The sequence below is a fragment of the Cynoglossus semilaevis genome, chromosome 16 (genome assembly GCF_000523025.1).
Source record: "Cynoglossus semilaevis isolate Cse_v1.0 chromosome 16, Cse_v1.0, whole genome shotgun sequence".
NCBI classification, from domain to species: domain Eukaryota; kingdom Metazoa; phylum Chordata; class Actinopteri; order Pleuronectiformes; family Cynoglossidae; genus Cynoglossus; species Cynoglossus semilaevis.
In genome coordinates this window covers 6,146,600-6,165,859 of record NC_024322.1, presented here as the reverse complement: position 1 = coordinate 6,165,859, position 19,260 = coordinate 6,146,600, and the positions used below count along the sequence as shown (strand labels likewise).

Sequence of the window (19,260 nt, the reverse complement as noted above, 5' to 3'; positions counted from 1 at the left end):
TGGTAGATCAAAACTGTAACAACAATATGGCACACACAACATCCGAATATTTAATATTTACACCAGACTCACAGTTTAGCGACATACAGACATGTACAATGTGCTCACACGAATACAAAGTACATTTTAGAACCAGTTCGTAAACATCTGCATGCTGAAAGTCAAAATAAATAATTTTGTACATAATATACAGCACGAGAATTTAAAGAGGTACAAATACAGTTTGTTACAAAAGTTTTCAAACAGATATGAGGGATATCATTGTTAAACAAGAAATTAAACATTACATAATGGAATGGGAATATGTAAAACTCTATTAAATAATCTGAAATGATGTCATCTCCTGTTGTACAGATCATCTGCGGAGCTTCTTGATTAAGTTAGAGTTGAGATGACAGTGTTTTCTCCAGCACAGTGATATGAGAGGCACTTCACCTGTCAACAATTACACTTGTTGCACTTTTACAAATGACTGTAATAAAAGACTTAACAAGTCAAGTCACCGCATCCAAACCAATTTTTTTGTGATGCGATCCATCGTTAGGTTCTTCCTGTGACTGCCAGGAAATGAGGTAATTCCAACCCACTGTAGTAACAAGTCATGAAATAAAGCAGTAACATTTGTGTCCCTGAGAGGCCTCATGTCCTGGGAGGTTCCAGGCCATGAGAGAGCTGAGTTAGTGTCCGCTGGTTGTCTATCACGTTGAGATGACGGACGTAGGTCTGAACCTCTGGATGTTGCTTGTTGGCCAGAGGAAAAACTGGGCCTGGGAAGAACAAGAACATATAACACAGATTTGTGGTTGTTTGAAAAGAACCAACGTTTCAGGAATAGAAAATGTCTGTAATTTATACTGTCTAATTATTAGGGACTTACAGAAAGTCTGACTCCGACAGTGTCTCACTATCTTCACTGTATTAGCTATCATTCTCTGGAAGGTAAAGAGATATATTTAACACAAAATAAGGATAACTTTCACATTTCACCAGCAGAATCTCACCATTTTTTCAAAATTGACCAACTTGTCAATGAACGTCTTGTTGCCCTCGTGAGTGAATGTCATGTCTGGAAGTGAGACAGTTTAGGTTATACTTTTTTTTTTAAATACAGTAAAATTTAAAGAAATCATAATAAATGCAAAGTTATCACCTGCTTTTTATCTGCTCAAGACTTTACTTTAGAAAACATTTTAGGATTAAATGTAATGATCCTACCTTTGATCAGCAGCGGCATGAAAGGAATGATGGGAGGCTGCAGTTTGGACACTGTGAGTCTGTAGACTCTGTGGTTCCTGGATGGATCCTGTGGAGACAGTCACACTGATCTGAGATCTGCATTCACTGTCCTAAATGGATCTGTCTCAGTACTGGCTAAGGTGATGGTGAAGGTGATGACGCTGCTTAACCTACAGTGACGATCTGACAGTGAAATATCTTGATGCCTCCACTCACCATCAGGTTTTCAAATTCACTGTAAAACTTTTTGAATTTGCTGGGTAGTTTCTGTGAACACAGGCAGAGAAGGTTGATTTCCCTTTAAGATTTTAGTATTTTCGAAAAAAGAAAAAAATTCAATCATCACCCACCTCCCAGGTCTGATTCAGGCGGCACACTGCTGGGTTACTCAGGCCCATAATGACTGCAAAGAAGGCGTTTAGGTTCCTGTATTCCTTAAAGCTTTGACAGGAAACAGTAAAAGATCAGAAGAGGTAGGAAATTCACAAAACTACAATCAGAGTTGAATGAAATTGGGTGCAGCGATGAAGGGTCAACACACTGGGCAGCAATCTTGATGTACTTCTTGAGAAGTTGAACCCTCTTGCTGAGCTGAGGACACAGACACATCTCTGAAATCACCCAGAACTGAATTTCATTGAACCTCCTGAGGAACAGATCCAGGTTCACAGTGGTTTTCTTCACATTTTGTCTCCCAAATGTGTGGTAGATGAGCTCAAGCTGCAGGAGGCACACAAAGAAACACAACAGGAACGCTACAACATACAAGCACAAAAAGAATATGGTTATAATTTATATATAATCAGGGCAGCTAAAGAGTTACCTCATGGACAGAGTTGAAAAGCTCCCAGTCATAGCAGGTCATGTGATACGCCACATCCTTAGAGCTCATCAGCTCAAAAGTGGACAAAGACCCCACGGTGGGGCCTTCCTGCTCCGGCAAAGGGGTCTGGAAAAAGGTGAACAATTTGTCGTTCAAATACAATTTGTTCAATTATACATAGTAATCTATGCAGTAAATAATAATAATTATTATACTACTACCACTAATAATAATAATTATTATTATAATAACAAAACATATTATTATTGTGTGATAATGGATGTCATTCACTCTGCTCAGAAACATGAACACACCAGAGAATCCAGCTGATCCCTCCGACAGACAAACAGTCGTCCGTTGATGCTGAGAGTGGAGAACACTGACACATCACTGGCTCTGAAGATCACTTTTTCTATGAATATATAATGATAATGATAAACCATTGAGTCTTGGGGAAAATATATTTTAATGCTAATATAAAAATAATTCTAATTTGCTTATCTTATACCTATACCTTATAGAAAAAGAAAAGAAGAGAAAACTTTTATCTACAGTTTTTTCTGCACCAGGATTTCTCACTAAATCAGCCAGGTATTTATAGTACACCAATGGCTGTGAATCTCTGTGGTGTCGTCTTGTTCCTGCCGCTTCTCTCACCTCCCGCTGAACTGAGGTTGCCCAGGAGCGGGTCGTCTGCCGACCCCAGTTTATCAGCTACAGCGTTGATGACTTCTCTGACTGACGTAGCCACCAGAACCCTGATGGTGGTGTAGGTGTGGTCGCAACAGTAGACTTTGAATAAAACTGGAGGAAGGAATCACAGAAAAGGAGGGATCAAAAAAGTCACAAAGGTCCAGGACAATTTATTGTCATATTTGAAGAGATGATCCCTTTTACTCACTTTCATCATTACTTCTGATGGTCTGATGTTTCTGAAGCTTATCGTTCCCCACGCTGAACTGTCGCAGTAGAACTTTGTGCTGGAACACAATTAAAAGTTGAGGTTTAAAGGCTGGTGGTGTTGAACCATCTCTGCCTCATCACTGACGGAGGGATTCTTTTTACCTTTTTTTGTGAGACGTTGCTATCTTCAGTGCTGTGACAAGGAAATATAAAGTTGGGCATCATCGACAGCACTGGGTATATCATACATTGTTATCATTTAGCTTCACTCACTTGTGCTTCACTATTGTCTCCAGTTGTGGAAGCTGATCCCCCAGAGCTGGAATAGTTTTGGCATCTTCAGAAACTGCCATGAAAAAGTTCTGCAGAGTCGTCAAAAAAGAGTCAAACTTCTCCACTGAGACCGCAGCAAACTGATAGCAGATAGCCTTCAGCCACGTAATAATAAATAATATACAACATATATTTACCTGAAGAAAGTCTACCAAAACGCCCTCGTCCTGCAGGTGATCTCCATGGACACCTGCCCACTGCACCACCAGACAGATCACCCTGCGCTTGTTGTTCAGTGTGTAGTCCAGCTTCTCCTGCTCAGAACCTTGTAAGGCCTGGGCATGATAGGTGCTCCAAGGTTAAAGGTCAAACTTTAAGTCATCTTTGGACTCATTTTTGAGATAATGTATTTTCACCTTTTGCAATTTTTGCTACTTTTGCTGGATATCTGCAGAAGGATTTGTTCTGTTTTTAACTGACATATTTTATATATTTTCAACTATTGCTATTAATTTCAGGCTAATTCTGGATATGTTCGGGAGGATTCTTGTTACTAAAATTAAAAGCTACTTTTGGCTACATTTTTGAGGTATTTTTATGAAGTAACGTTTAGCAATTTCACACTCCTGCTAGCTTAAGGCTTAAGCTACTTTGGGCAGGCTTTCTTTCTGAGGCTAATTGTGCAGCTAATATTTAGGTGCTGTTTGTTTGTTGAAATGCGATGGTTAAAGTTTTGGTGCCATGACAGCAATATTACATAACAGTGGTAGTACATGTACTAAATATAAGGTGTCATTAGAGTGACCTGAATCTCAAAGGATATTGAGCCATCAAGACAGGACAGAGTTGATTGCTTGGAATGAAGACGCAGTGCGTGAGTAGAAAGTCGTGTAAGGCTGAGTCTACGACAGAGAAGAGAGACGCTGGAGTCAAACACAGAGCACATCAAAGAGCCACAGGGCCGCCGGCCACATGGCCCTGTCTGTGTCGCCTCCGCAGGCAACAGAAAACCACATGTATCCACAGGAGTGAGAGTAATTAGATCAACTCTGTGATGTGTGGCTAATTATAGATGAGAACAAGCAGGTCAGTGCAGAGGAGGCGGAGGACGAGCCAGAGAGATGCTGAGCCGAGGGGCGAGGGGAATAAACACTCTCCACAGAGAGAAAAGCCTTGGTAATAAATGATCATCACATTGATTAGATGCTTCTAAACTGTCATCATTCAGAATGCTTCATGCTGAACTGTGGATTACCTGACTCTGGGAACTGAGAATCCAGTCTCATCATTTCGAGGAGGTGCTCCAAAATCTTCTCGGGCGTCCCCGACATTACCTTGTATCTGGAGCAGCACAGAGAAAAACACAGCCTTCACTAATCAGCAAACACTAGATTTCAGAGTCTAATGACACGTCTGCGACGCCTCCACACATTCTGAGTTACTTGAACTTGTGTGTGTGTGTGTGTGTGTGTGATTGCTTCGTGTGATAACACTTCTGATTTACAACCTTTCCCTGGCCATTAAGATAAGAGTGGTCTGGGCCAAGAGCTGTCGGTAAAGTCGGCTTGTTTCTCTGAGAACAAACGCAATTCAGTACTATTTTTGTCATTACTCGATAACAGTGTTGCAGGAACAATGACAAAAACAATGTTCTCAGAGGAGAACACAGATGTGACAGTTTTATACCTTAGAGAGACCCTGAATGAGTAACTGTGACCTGCCAGACCTGCTTTTACCGTTATTACCAACACAGTGTCTCTCTGTGTTACAGCAACTCTGTCAAGACACTTGTTGAACACAGAGGACAGCGCTGTTTTGGGCTTGTGTTGCCTCTGAAGTGAGGAAACAGTTAGCACCTAATAGTCACTGTTGTATTAAAGTCATATAAGGCAGGGTCATTACCCTGCATTCAATCTATCATTATATCTTTTATAAAATAACATGTACATTATACTACGTATATGTATATATTATATACATATGTTATTTATATTACATATATTTATAAATATTAATTAAATGTATGTGCTATAACATAGCACATACACCGCTAATACTACAAATTCTGCCAGTATATAGGGGTTATATACATTTGGCCCCCGGGCCTGAGTTTAACACGTGTGCCATAAATAAAAGCCAAATTGAACAGTGGTGGGAGGGGTAGAATTACTAATCCTGTTCTTCCCAGTCTACAGCTTCTGTCTGTGAACACACACACACACACACACACACACACTGAATGCAGTGAAGACTGTGTTTACTCACTTGTAGTGGGAAGTCGAGGCCTGGTGGTCTGAGGTCCGACTGCTGCAGAGGCTCTTCTCCAGCACCAGGACATCCTGACCATGCTCCTTCAGCCGCACCGTGTTTGCCTCTACGTCCTACACAGACACATGTCCACAAAAAGACAGACAAGGGTTTGTCTTTCTTCATGAGTCCTCTGAGGTAAAACCATAACACTGAGAGGTGTTAAAGTGTTTTTAGAGATGTCACTTCCAACGGGAGTGAAGCCCACAGGGTTTAAAACAGAAATGAGTTGTTTCTGGTTCTGGTGGGAGTTCTCTGGCCTCTGGTGTGGACTGAATTAAGAGAATATTTTAAAAGTTTTCTCATGTATGGGATGAGAGGTGTGTAGATACATATTAATGGAAGTCTTTAGTTCAATCTCCTAATGTACTATAAACACAGTGTCACATTGTTCCTAATAAAATACCATACATTTTATGATTACAGCCACTGGTTTGAATTCCCTGTTATGATTTAGTGGAATGACTGGAAAAATTGCTCCTCTTTTGGGAGCAACAATCATGGTTGCATTGTTGAGGCTGAGCCAACAGAGGGCACTGCTGCTGCTTTAATAACAGTGATGCTCGTGAGACAGAATCTCACCCTCAGAATCCTGTTGAAGTCCTCCTTGTCCACTCTCAAGAAGTGACAGTTGTCTTCTCTCAGGACAATAGACGCAGCCCGCGGGGCGTCATTGACCAGAGCCAGCTTCCCGAAGTCGTCACCTTCATGAAGAGTACAAACTACACCCTGAGGAGCACCACAAGTTGAGTATCATCATCGTAATGTGAACAACCTGTTTGAACATACACCGTACCTTCCCATGGATGACAACGTTGACGGAACCTTTGAGAATAATGTACCAGGAGGTGCCCTCCTCCCCCTGATTAAACACTGGGAAGAAAAAGAAATCATATCAGAAACAGAGCAATAACTTTTCTGGTATTTTTTGGGTTAATATTTACTCTATGAGGCAGTTATGAAACTTCATGAACACTTACACACTGTTCCTGTCTTTGCACGGGACTCAAACATCAGCACTCCTGCCAGTTCTTGTTTTACCTGTGCAGGAGAGAGACACAACATTTAGAAAAATAACAAAATGCTGTCATTTTACCCAGTGATGCAACACGCAGCAACCCAACTGTGCCCACTTCTCTTTAAAGTAACAGTTTCAGCAGCAGAAAAAAGAATCTTCTTTAAACTACTGTTAGAGGCCGGAAAACAGGTATTCATCTGTCCCTAACATGACTCCAAACAAGGCTAATTGTTGTAAATGTACTGTGTCATATTAATGCATAGGGAGCTGGAGTGGCGCAGGGACAGGACCCTCATCTGCCACCAGAGGGCTCTTGGCTCCATACCACCTGCTGCAGTACCCAAATCCCAGGTTGGATCAGGAAGGAAATATACGTTTGTTGCAGTAACAGTAAGTTTAAAAAATGCCCCCTACTGGGCAATAGCAACAGCTATATAAGACATCTATTCATATCACAATCATCATCCATTCATGAGATGATGATTGGGATACAAATGTGTTTGTGAAGCCCATCTTTCTGTTTTTCTTTTTTTATCCTGTTGTTAAATATTATTAGTATAAGACACAGAGTCCACGCCAGTGTGTGTTTTCATCTCTGCACCTCCTTACATCGCTGTTTCTGTGCTGATTGTAAAGGGACCAAGGCGTCTGATGAGCCGATCACAATTTTAACCACCACGGGGGACAAAAAACAATTTCAGAGTCCAGTGAAGACGTCCCATATCCACTCACAGTAGTGGTCAGATGAGATAAAGCCTTTATGTGGAGCAGCTCCTCATAAATGATTTCTAGATCATCTGCTGTCCTTTCAGACGGGCTGGAAAATAAAATAACATATAGGTAAATATGTAGAACATCACCCCCTGCTGATGGAATTTATCAAACATGGCTGCAAAAGTCCTACTGTTTCCTCAGAATCATCCTCATGTGAGCATCAGGTCCAATCTGTGACAGGAGGAGCAGAGTGTCCTGCAGCTCCTCCTGGCTCTCCTGCCTCTCCGCCTCACTGGGCAAAAGGGCATCGTCCTGTTCGTCTTCCAGGAAGCGGTAGAAGAGGTATTTGTCCTGGAAACTCTGCTCCTGATCCACTGTTTGACCAACATACAGCCAAATAACACAGCATGCTTTTTAATTCTGCCTTTTATGACTGAATTATACATGTGCACAGTTGCAGCCTCACCATGGTTGAGAACTTCCTCCTCCACCAGCACCTGCCACATACCCACAGCCTGACCCCGAGAGTGGACACAGGAGCTCTGCTGAATCAGCCAGTCCACCAACTCTGTCCCCACACAGCACTGACTACAGGAGGACAGAACAGAAAGAGTTGACAGGTAATGCAGTGATCGGGGTGGGGTTACCTGAGCTAGCATTTAAAAACAAATCAACAGTAGACTGTGGTGGTCATTCCTGGACTACAGTAAACAGAAACAAGACAAAATAAAAACGTTTTGTTACCGTACTCTCTTTTTGTTAACTCTAAGTACAATATCTGAAACCTGTGTAGTGATGAAAGTGACAGCTGTCAAGTCAAGTGGAACTAAATGTTAAAAACGAACAGAGCTGTCCCACTTGAAACACTGCTCACTCCATCAGTATGTCTGCTGCCATGCTGTTGTTGTTGTTTATTATTACACTTACTCACCAGTCCTGTTCCTGAGAAACCTGGAGAGTACATTCTCTTTTAAAGGAAATAAATGATAAAGTACCCTATGGTACTGATCTGGGGTCTGCAGTGGAGTCAGTGAACTTTCAGAAAAGTGGTTAACTTTGTCTTAAATTAAGTGAAAAGGAGCTGTATTTTTACTGTGAAGCACCTCTGAGATTCTGAGAGAGAGTCTGTGAGGCTAACAGAAGGTTATTATAAAAGATAACTTTTTATTATAAAAAGAAAACTGCTGTAGCACACTGACTTTTAACTTTATTTTCCTCTTTAAACAATTCTTTACTTTTTTGAATTTATATTCATAATTAATTTTTAATATTTTTGTTCAAATCAACATCCAACCTGTTTGTTTTCAGATGGTACTTCCTGTCTCTGATCATGTGGGGCGATGCGGAGAGGATGGCATTACGAAGAACCTTCCCAGCGTGTAAGATCTTCTCAGAGTGCACCTGCACAGAAGAAATCAAGTTACGTCACAGCGGAACTACAGCGTCCAACTGAGCAGCTGTCAAATTAGTAAGTAACGTTACCACCCAAACACAGACTCACTGGCTTTACTACCTGAGGAATGCATTTAGGACGAGCTTCGTGGGGGCTTTCAATAAACGGCATCTGCAAAATATAACAAAACTAGACTTAAACCTTTCCAGTAAATCAGAAAAAAGTCAAACAAATCAGAATAACAAAAGTGTTGATTTTTCCCACTGAGCTGCAGAACATCCTCACTCTGACTCACTGTTGACATTAATGGTGTTTATCACCTGTCACTTCACATTAAACCAGAGGTTCTGCTGTGTTGGTTGTGACACACAGTCAAGGTGTGTTCCTTTAACGCTGACGGATGTTTTCACTTCTTGTAATGGGACGTGGATAATGAGTAGGTGTTTCCCCCTCTCCCTCTCTCCCCCGGCCTGACTACAGGGCTGTGACATTTAAAACGGATCTCAGTCCACTTCCAAGAGCAGATTTAACTCTTGCCTTCTGAGACGCTGCCTTTACAACCTCATCTTTTATTTATTTTAACAGTCAAACTCAATCTGCCGTGGTGCATATTTGCTATTTGACATTACACAATTGGAACATGTTATGAAATGCTAACTGTTTATGTAGTGGTCTTGCCGTCATGTTGGAAGAAAGAACACAGGATCATAAATCTACTCTAGTGGCCTGTTATCAACCAGAGGTCAGGAAACCAGGAGGTGGGACAGGAACTGTGCAGGACGGAGACAGGAGCTGCAGTCACCTTATTTATATTTAGGCTCATTTTAAATAAACTTCCAGGCCAGTCTCCATACTGAGGAGTAGAATTAGAACGAGAAGGAATAATTATTTTCACAGTCCATACTTCACTTTACTTTAAAGTAAAAATGATGACTGCAAAGGCATGAACCATGTATATAAATACATATATTTGTGTGTGTGTGTGTGTTATATTGAAATACCCCCCCCCCCGCTTTTATACAGTCTTACTTAAAAATAATGTTTAACAAACCCCAGGTACAATGTTACAATTCCTGGTTTTAAAAATAAAAAAATTAAATTAAAATAAAGAATTATGACCTACACTAGATAATTTTAACTAGACTTTCAAAATCTGGAGAAAAAAAGATTTAGAATTGCAAATCTATTCAAAAGGCTATGAATTGCTGTCATAGGTTAGGAAAAGTAATTTAGTTATGTAAAAAAAGTGTTAGATCTCACTGAAGGACATGGGGCTGAATAATAATCTTGTGAATTTTGAAGTTATTCTGAACTTTGTCAGAATAATGATGTTACCTGGTTCTGATGTTTGGAGCTGGATACCAAGGTGTTTTTGCTCAGCTTCTCATTTTCCAGCGTTCCTTTTGGGAAACAGAGGAAAATTTACAGGAAATCTAGTGTGAGTCTTTGCAACCGACACAGGCTGCCACAGGAGGCGCCATTAGGGATATGTGGTTCCTCTAGGAATTGAACTCTCTGCGTGCAAGGGCGGCTTGCTAAATGCTAAAAAAAACTGCTTGACCTGTTCAAAGTACTGATTCCTACTTCATGATCTGTCTACTGTAGTACACACAGTATAACAGGTGTGGGTGTTTCCCCACAGATGCAGTGAAGTGTCTGCATTTAATGTGACAGTCCTGCAGGGGGCTTGTCAGAGCCGAGGGGTGTGGTCACACGTCAGTGTTCAGACCTTTCATTCTGAGCTGCACTGTTTCCCTGCAGGATGCACTGCCCTGTGTGAAGGTTGTCCAGTCACACATGCATCTGCAGGGAAGAAGCCCAGCTATTCTTAGACGTGCCCTGCAGAAGCTGATGCCACAGAACAGATACAGATCCAATTTATACATAAAAACTGGAACCAGGCACCGGTGGATGTGTAACGTTAGACCTTTGCTCCATAGGTCCAGGAAATAGATCTGAGTCACGTGACGTTTTCCTTGCGATATCATTTCTAGTCACTCTTACAAATTCTGTGGCCTGTTGGATTTTGCTGTTGTCATCATTGTTGTCATTATTATAATAGATTTGCATTTCAATTTGCATTTCAATTAGTAGCCACTAGGTGGACACATGCAGAGCTTTTTGACTACCGACATACATGACGATGTATAATTTCGATATTTGTTTTAAGAGATGCTGAACCAAAGGTCATTGTATAGAATTATGAACAAAACTCAATGTCATTTCTTTTCTCTGCTTCACTGCTGCTCTGATGACACATAACTCTCAACTTTCAATTCATCTTTTTTATTTTGTCCTTTCTCTTTTCACTCTATGCTCTAAAGCTGTGTCGCATAAACAGAGGCAACGCACGTAAGAGCATCACCATGGGCACGTTTGAAAAAACAGAAAACAGTAAAGTTAAGTTTCCTGAGACAAACAGATGTGCTAGTACTTAGCGCTGCTTTTAGGAAGAGTCAAACTGAATGAGTTCATTGTGAGAAGTTGATGTTTGCTGCAGAGAACAAACCCCTGCCTGATTGCAGCGCAAATGAATCTGTGTATGTCATGAATAGTGCATGCACTCTGTAAATATTTCACTAAATGTTGCAGAATTGCTCAGAGCTCCGCAGATACAATAGTCCACCGATGCACGTTACAGTCATAAATAATGCAGCAGACGCAGCCACACAGTAAAACAACATAAGAGCTGATCCAATCATATGTTCTTAGTCAAACTTAGTAACCAGATTATTTGTTCTGAAAAGGAAATTGAGAAACATTTCCTCAGGCATGTGTCCATCATAACACCAACTTCCTGTATAAGCTCATACAGTAGACCCGATGCCCCGAAGCCATCCAGCTCTGGATTCTTACACTGAACCCTGCTGCTCAGATTGGTCAGTGCTCACGCAAGGAAGTAAATGTCACACGGTAAAGAAGTCAATTGAAAAAGACAAACCAATTAAATTTAAAGATATAAATTATTAACAATTCATTGCTTGTTAGTTCATTGTTAGTGCTTGTTGGTCTCTTACTTTCAGAGTCGCAACCACTTTCCATCACACCATAGGGGGGCGCCAGGAGTCCTGCCATGCACTGATGATATCTCTAGAGAAATAAAGAAAATATATAACAGATTAACCATAATGATAGGTCAAAAACGAGTGTATGTTTATAATGGCAACCTTACCAGTGCAACCAACATTAAAATACAGCAGTACAGGCCAATCTTTTCATTTTAAACCAGTATACCAAGATGTGTAATTAGCCTTTTCCTTATCTCTAGCTTACAAATATCTTCTATCATGAAACACAAAAATAGACTTCAATCTAATAGCTAAACATAACATTTCCAAGTCCAACAGAATTTGACACTTTTTTCTGCATTTTTTTTTCTTACTTTGTTCTTACTTTTTTCTCCCCTCAACAGGAGGAAAATGTTCTTCTCTGTAGGCCTCCAGCATATGAGTATCCATTGTTTAGGTTGCTGTTTGATAGCTTCTCCTCATTAGTTCATGTTAATGCTAATGTAACCTGATCAGAAAGCAGTAAACATGAAATATAGCCCAGTCATTAAGGACTAAAATACAAAACAATGACACTGAAATTCTAAATCTTAGTTTGAGATGCTTGATGTTGTTTCCCTTTTTCCAACCCACACATTACACAATCTAATTTGTCTGTGCGCCCTGTCGTGGACGCTGCAGTGATCGTGACAGTACAACTGTCTCAAAGCATTACTGTGCCCTGAAACATCGCAGTTACACAACAAGCATCTAACTTCAAACGCTGTGGTGAGCCTCGTGCCATGTTTTTCCCACTGATGCACAGTCGAACCACGGCCTGGAGGAACCATTTAGAAATTTACTGAGCAGTAAATGACAGAGGTGGGAAATCAAACTGCAACTCAGTGGGTCTGCGTTGTTATTTCACAAACCAGTGTCCAGCACGTGTTTGTGGAGGCTTCAACCTCAGGTCAGACGTCTGGCTTACATCAGACCAGCTTCACTGAGTGCAGGGCAGTGAGTAAGTCTACGACTTACAAGCTGACTAACTGAACGATCACATGGATTACCAGGGACTGTAGACTGATTAATGCTGTTAGAGGACGGTCACTGCAACAAAGGTTTGAAAGAAGTGCATTCTCCATTCAACCAGCCACTGTCAAGATCACAGTAATGGCAGCAATAGACATAAAAAACGTACTTACTTGTCTTGATTATTCCTGATTGATCATACTTAAATATAATTACAATTAACTTGCGATTAAGCCACACCTTGTATCAATTAAAAATGTATAATGTTTGAAAACCCTTCAAAAAGCCCTTCCTCTAGAAGACAATTCTAAATGTGGATTGATTTTTCATCTTTTATTGTCAGTCGTGATGCTATAGAAACATTCCTTTGTGGTTTAGGACTGATGTAAACTGATTATGTGCCACAGAAGCTGTGTTCTAGGTCAATAAAAAGCTGATTGCGGACCACTTAGTGATGGACCACGTCCCTGTGGGTTCCTCCTCTGTGGTCGGAGGAGTCCCAATGAAGGCTACAGCTCTCTAATCATGTGGTCCAGGATGGTAATGTGTTCTCACAGGTCATGTTTTAAATCAAATCCCAGCCTCTGAGGTCAGTTAATCACTTTTGGGACTGACTCTTGGTGAGGGTACGGGGGGGACATGGCTTCTTTCATAGAGCAATTAAAAATATCATGTCAGGAGGACTGCTGCACTCCGTGAAACGCTGGAATAATATCAATGTTCTCTGATAACGGGAGTGAATGAATGTGCTTTTGGCTGAAAACCTCTGACTGATTAATTATTCAGAGTTAATCAGCGCTGCCGTCATTCTGCTGCTACAGTCGTTTCAACAACCACAGCCTCTGTGTATTTGTCCACAGTTTAAGGGTGGAGGATTAGGGAGGAGCACTTAAAGTGAGCAGCTCATGAACAAATGAACTAATTCCCTCTGATCTAACAGTGCTGTACTCCCAGAGGGGTTAAAGTTGTGTGTAGGGTGGGGGCTGCAGCTTTAAAGGAGGATGTCAGGTGTGTGTCAGGAGCACTGTTGTTAGAACTGATGTCACTGACTCATTGGTCATGACATGTTCACCAGCTGTTCTGAAACTCCTGCTTCTTTAGTGCCAAACTCTTCCTGTTTTCACTAAAATGTAAAAAATGTAACTTTTAACGGTTCATTTATCTAAAACCTCTGGAGGTGTACAGTACATCATGACAAAGGAGCTCGGTGCTACATCCAGTAGATTATACATTTTAGATTTCTAAAATATTTTCATGTACCAGATCAATAAGAATTTTTTCAGTTGTAGTAGTTAAAGTAACAAAACAGAGTAAAAGTAAACTTTTGTACCAATTATTACATTACAATACATTTTAACATCCATGCCTTAAATGTGTAAATTACATCTGGAAATAATGCAATCAAATACTCTACAGAGGCATATATGCTAATAATTCAGTGTCATCCTGACTGACATAATAGATTAATCTGGTGACAGATTTATTATTGGTCAGTGTGAACAACCGTATGTGAGGTTGTCACTATATAAACGTATAAACTGTGTAATTTGCGGTCCATCTTCCCTATAGTCTGTCATTTATGACCACAACAATGACAGATCACCATCATCTGTCTGCAGCTGTAAATGGAACATGGACGACTACTTCACTTATTATGGGTTTCTCTGCACTGCTTAGCTGTGACAGCACATGGACATTTACTGAGACACGGACAGACCAAGAGTCTCCACTGGGAGAACTAAACATCTCTGTGCATAATGTCCACACTTTTGTTAAGCTTCTGAACACACACATGCAGAGCGTGAGGCGGGGACGGAATAGACTTTTTGGATTAGTCCACACTGCTCACGATTAGATTCCCAGACAGAAAGCACCACAGTCAGACGTTATCTGCAAATGTTTATAAAACAAATCTGTCAAAGAACAAGATAAAAATCTGCTGCTCTGAGTGGATGTATTGAAACCTTCAAGAATGATTTACTGACTCGTCTTACATTAAATTAAAAGTCTGATCTGTGTGAATGCCAAGAGGTGAAATAAATAAATAGCCAACATCCAGCAGCCTTTTCCAGAAAACACAGGTTTAGCAAAGTTTTTTTTTTTCAACTTAAAGAAGGAATGTAAAATATTCTGTTGGACCTAAGGCCCAGAAGGAGACTGCAGGCTGTGAATCATAATCAACCAACACCTTATCCTACAGGATAAAAACAACTTACCAATATGGTGTTTTGGACAAACAGACTTTCATCAATTTCCAAAAAACATATTTATTTTAACAATTTATTAATAACAGAATCCATTATTTTAAAACACATCTGTAGTTTCAGCTCTATGCATGCCACAGAATCAGCCAAACTGATTTCCTCAGTCCTATTTAAAAGTGCCAAAAGAAGTGTACGTTGGCACGTTCACCTGCAGGAGTGCTGCCTCCTGTTGGTATTTTCTTCTTTCTTAAAGACTTCTTTATTTACACCCCTGGTGGTTTCCTGTTTGGTTTTATTGTTGTTTCATTTACAACTTTACAACTTTACAACACACCCCTGGTGGTTTCCTGTTTGGTTTTGTTGTTGTTTCATTTACAACTTTATTTATTTACTTGCGAGCATCACTTTTTTCATCCATTCCCTATATAGTGTCTAAGGCTGACTGACCGCAGGTTTACATCCACGGTCTGTTGCTCAGCCACCAATAACCCCACTCTCTGAGTGCCTCTCAGAAGCTATTATTGTTCCCCAGGAATGGGTTGATGGGTAAAATGCAGAGGACACATTTTGTTGCGTGTATTTGACTCTACAGTTTGTGTACAATGGCAATATGACTGCTTACAAATTATTACAAAAAAATGACTAAAAATGAAAACAGGTCCAACTGTACCCAAGTGTCTGTCTAAATAGAGAAACAATGATCTACACTCATGGCATTAGTCTGGGACATAAGCGCATAGATGCAGTCATAAGAGCGTTTTGATAATTTGATTTATGAGCTCGTTTTTTTGCAAATTAATCAACATTTATCCAAATACCCAATGACAGAAGCTCCATTCTGGTTTAATGCAGTGATGCTTGTTCGTTTGTTATGCTCATTTGCTCGTGTACACTGATTTCACTGTCTGCAGCAGCAGGAGCTGCAGCAGAAGGAGGAACAACACGCACACGTCTTTTCCTCTGCTGGTAAAGTGTCCGTTTGACTCAGTAAAGGCAACATAAGGAAAGTCAGTGTGCTTTGTGACAGTCGACTGTTTTCATTTTTTAGAATAGACTTTTTTTTTTACATTAAGTCACACTGTCTACAGAGGTGTGCAGCATCACAAAACAGGGGCGCTGTGCCCTGCGTTTACCTAAACAGCCCTGTTGCCCACTTCTTCCGATATTTATGTGATACATATATAAATGCTCCAAAACTTAAAGTGTAAATTTAAGGAAGACACAACAAACAATAAATGTGAGCCAGCAAATTAAATTAAACCAAACTGTGATCATAGCAACATCTACAGAAGAAAACACAAATGAACACTTGCAAATACTGCAGACTTCATCTTTAAAACAAAAGAAATATCCACCGACAGCAACCTTAACCTGCAACCTTAAAAAGTATTTCTTGCACACAGTCAAAAAGTTAGTCACAAATTAGTCACAGATTACCTGTGGATCCTACCAGCCTTCCATGCAGCCCAGTTATTGTTGTAGGAACCTCCACGCCCTGCTAATCCACAAACACTCCAAGTATGTAAATCCAATTGTAAGATTCCCACAGAGTCGAACTGGTCATGAGTGACCTGCACTGAGGTCCAGCACAGTCAACTAAGTCAGTCAGCACATGCTGGATCTGGACACCACTGAGCACTGAGTGAGCTGCCAGTGTCAGGGCAGCAGAGTGACAGTCATCTGCTGACTTCCACTGAGCAGCAGCACGGCTCTGTGATTATCCTACTCCAGCCAGTGAGCACCCGGGAGAGAGAGCGGGAGAGAGAGAGACAGAGAGAGAGACACAGTAGCAAACACTCACTCCCTTGCTTTCTTTCTACACACACACATCCACAGAATAGTCACTCATTCTCATCTTGGCCACATTTACTTGATAAAGCCGAGTCTGCTCGTGTACAGGATGTAGAGTGAATTGATCAAACTCAGTACAGTTCATTTCTGTCACTTTCTTGAACTTGGAAACAAACAGCTTACTCTTCTTGGACTTTATTTTTTCTGAACCCCATCCAACCCCCAGATGTTCAGACGGGCTTTTCCAGATTTCTTTCTTCCAGCATCATCTTCCTATCACTGGGTTTCTTCCTCTCAAGGACAGAGACCAGATGGGTTCTTATCTTTGACTTTGGTGCTTATCAAACACAGGGAACCGCATACAAACATTTCCTCCAAAGGGTTTCAGCAAGACGAGCATTTCATACACACACAGTAGGACACTGTACTATAGCCATCTTGATAGGCGTCTCGGTCCAGCCAACCTGGCTCTTAAAATACACACCAGACTAATATTTATTTATATATTTCTGTATAATCTTTGTCGCTGCACCATACTCATGTACTTTTTTTCCAATCATAATTTTCTCTAAAGGTTTCCCACTATGGCTTTTTTCAATTTTTTAACTAAAGATTCTTCAACAACTTTATATTTATTTATTCTTATGGTTTTGTGCAGTGGATCTCAATCTATGGTATGAGGACTAAGTGGTAGTACTTGGCCATCGTCTAACACGCATGACTGACGGAAAACATGGAACAGAGTCGTTTCTGTAAATTCAGGGAACCACAGTCCTTGTAAGACCCGATGTTGGTCATGTTAAATTTGAGTAGATGAGGGTTGGTACTGAGCAGGCACCGGTTCAGGAAGACAAATTGTATTTGTTGACAGACAGAAACGAATCAAAGCCCTGGGAGAACAAAGACAACGGAAAGGGAACAGGGGCTTCCTGATTTGATCCCTATACACAATCAATGGATTTTATTTAGAACAACATTTTTTTCTTCTTGTCAATTTTCATACAAATTTACCTGATAATATTAAACGAACTTAAAGCCATTAAAATATCTAAAAAGTGTTTTGCTATCACTGACTTAGATCCAAATGACTACGTCACAGCAGTTTGGGTTTGAAGGAAAAAACATTTGATTACTTTTTTAGCAAACATGTCACAGGCTTAGGTTTTAGTATGTTTTGAATAAGTGTTAGCAATACTTTTGGCTATCCTTTAGCTATATCTGTGCTGGTTCCTTTGTATCGTGTATTTTTTTGTTTTAGTGTTAAGCTCATATGGGCAAATCTTTAGGTTTTTGTCAGCTGTGTTGGCTGTTAGCTGTTGTTAAGCTAAACTTTAATCATGTTTTTGGAATCTTTTGTTTGTTTGTTTTTCTGTTAAGTTGTTGCTCTTATGTAGACCATGGTTGGCAAGTGAGTGGAGTTCCATATACTTCAGCAAACAAAGTTTGTTTTTTTCTAAATATCATTATGTTACTTCATCAACCTATACTTGTTTTTTGTTTTGTTTTTAAATTAATTTCTGTGCTGCATGTATTTTGATTTTATATTTTAAGACTAACCTTGATGCATTAGCAATCCACTTTGATTTATTGTATCAAGGACAAACAGCTCTATGAACAGAGATGACGATGACCTTTTACACCGGACTAATTTGTTTATGTTCTCTAAACAATGACGGCCAGCCATTTGATGTTGTCTTATTTTCCACCCACCCCCTTAAGTAATGCTGGGACAATTAAAGGGCACGTTAGGCTCCTGCCACTTCCTGTTCATCAGGCTGCTCCTGTGGACTAGCGGTAGAAACAACCCACCCAACAGGCATGCTCCCAGTCGAGACGCTCACACTGAATATATACAGAGAATAAAACCACGTGCATCTGTGAGGGGATGGTTCTCAAACCATGTTCCACAAACACGTGAATCCACAGCTTTGTGATTTTGTCACAACTGGTTTGTGACAATAAGACTTCCTGTCCAGACTACATGAGTGTGGGACAGTGTGTGTGTAACAGCGTGTGTGTAGCAGAGTGTGTGTAACAGAGCCGCCTCACAGCCTTAAAGAAACAAATGACATTTGTATTGTTATAATGACAGTGGCCAACGGAAGCAGGAAACAATAGGAAGAGTGGAGTGATTTTAAGGCTGCAGTCAGAGAGAGTGTGTGTGTGTGTGTGTGTGTATGTGGAGCTTGGCCTATGTCTGCTGTGTCTGTCCAAAGACAGATTGCAATGTGCAAATTTGGTGCAAAGCCCTATTTATAATAGTAACTTGAGTCAGGACGACAAGAACAAATGTCAGTAAAGTAGGCAGAAATCCATTAAAAATTAAAATTAAACCTTATATAAAGTACCATTTTAGTCTAGCTGCCCTCTGCTTGTGTTTTCTATTATCCATTTTCCTTTGTGAATAATCAGTATAATATGTTAAAAATTAAAAAAGCATTTAAAAGTGTAGACAAGGTTTAACTTCAACCTTTGTTCCCCACTTGGGCATTTTAACAGTGTTTATAGCTCCCCCTTCTGGGGAGATCATGTGTTTATCAACACTACCCCAAAAATCAGTTTCATGTACACAGTTTCAT

At 40.4% G+C, this 19,260-nt stretch overlaps 1 protein-coding gene across 1 annotated transcript; it reads right to left on the bottom strand.

The window, feature by feature from the left end:
• Window positions 1-615: 615 nt before the first annotated feature.
• Window positions 616-19,223, bottom strand: rapgef4a (Rap guanine nucleotide exchange factor 4a). The gene is made up of 28 exons (XM_025063992.1): window positions 16,328-19,223; window positions 11,685-11,757; window positions 10,003-10,067; window positions 8,788-8,838; window positions 8,569-8,675; window positions 7,741-7,862; window positions 7,465-7,648; window positions 7,293-7,377; window positions 6,523-6,583; window positions 6,339-6,415; window positions 6,125-6,271; window positions 5,501-5,616; window positions 4,491-4,576; window positions 4,059-4,137; window positions 3,433-3,583; window positions 3,236-3,324; window positions 3,125-3,155; window positions 2,961-3,039; window positions 2,717-2,863; window positions 2,374-2,471; window positions 2,060-2,185; window positions 1,778-1,956; window positions 1,587-1,677; window positions 1,453-1,503; window positions 1,216-1,303; window positions 1,002-1,066; window positions 878-932; window positions 616-767 (listed from the first exon to the last, which is right to left on the bottom strand). Exons 2-28 carry the CDS (start codon window positions 11,740-11,742, stop codon window positions 640-642), a joined length of 2,616 nt encoding a protein of 871 aa, XP_024919760.1. The 5' UTR covers window positions 11,743-11,757; window positions 16,328-19,223; the 3' UTR covers window positions 616-639.
• Window positions 19,224-19,260: the final 37 nt, after the last annotated feature.

Bases quoted from the DNA above. Each gene is read 5' to 3' on its own strand.
- rapgef4a (XM_025063992.1), bottom strand. From the start codon at position 11,742: ATGGCAGGACTCCTGGCGCCCCCCTATGGTGTGATGGAAAGTGGTTGC. The intron at 6,416-6,522 runs GTAAGTGTTCAT...TTTTCTTCCCAG, and splicing joins TGCAAAGACAGGAACAGTGT to TGTTTAATCAGGGGGAGGAG. The intron at 768-877 runs GTAAGTCCCTAA...TGTTCTTCCCAG, and splicing joins CTGTCGGAGTCAGACTTTCT to GCCCAGTTTTTCCTCTGGCC.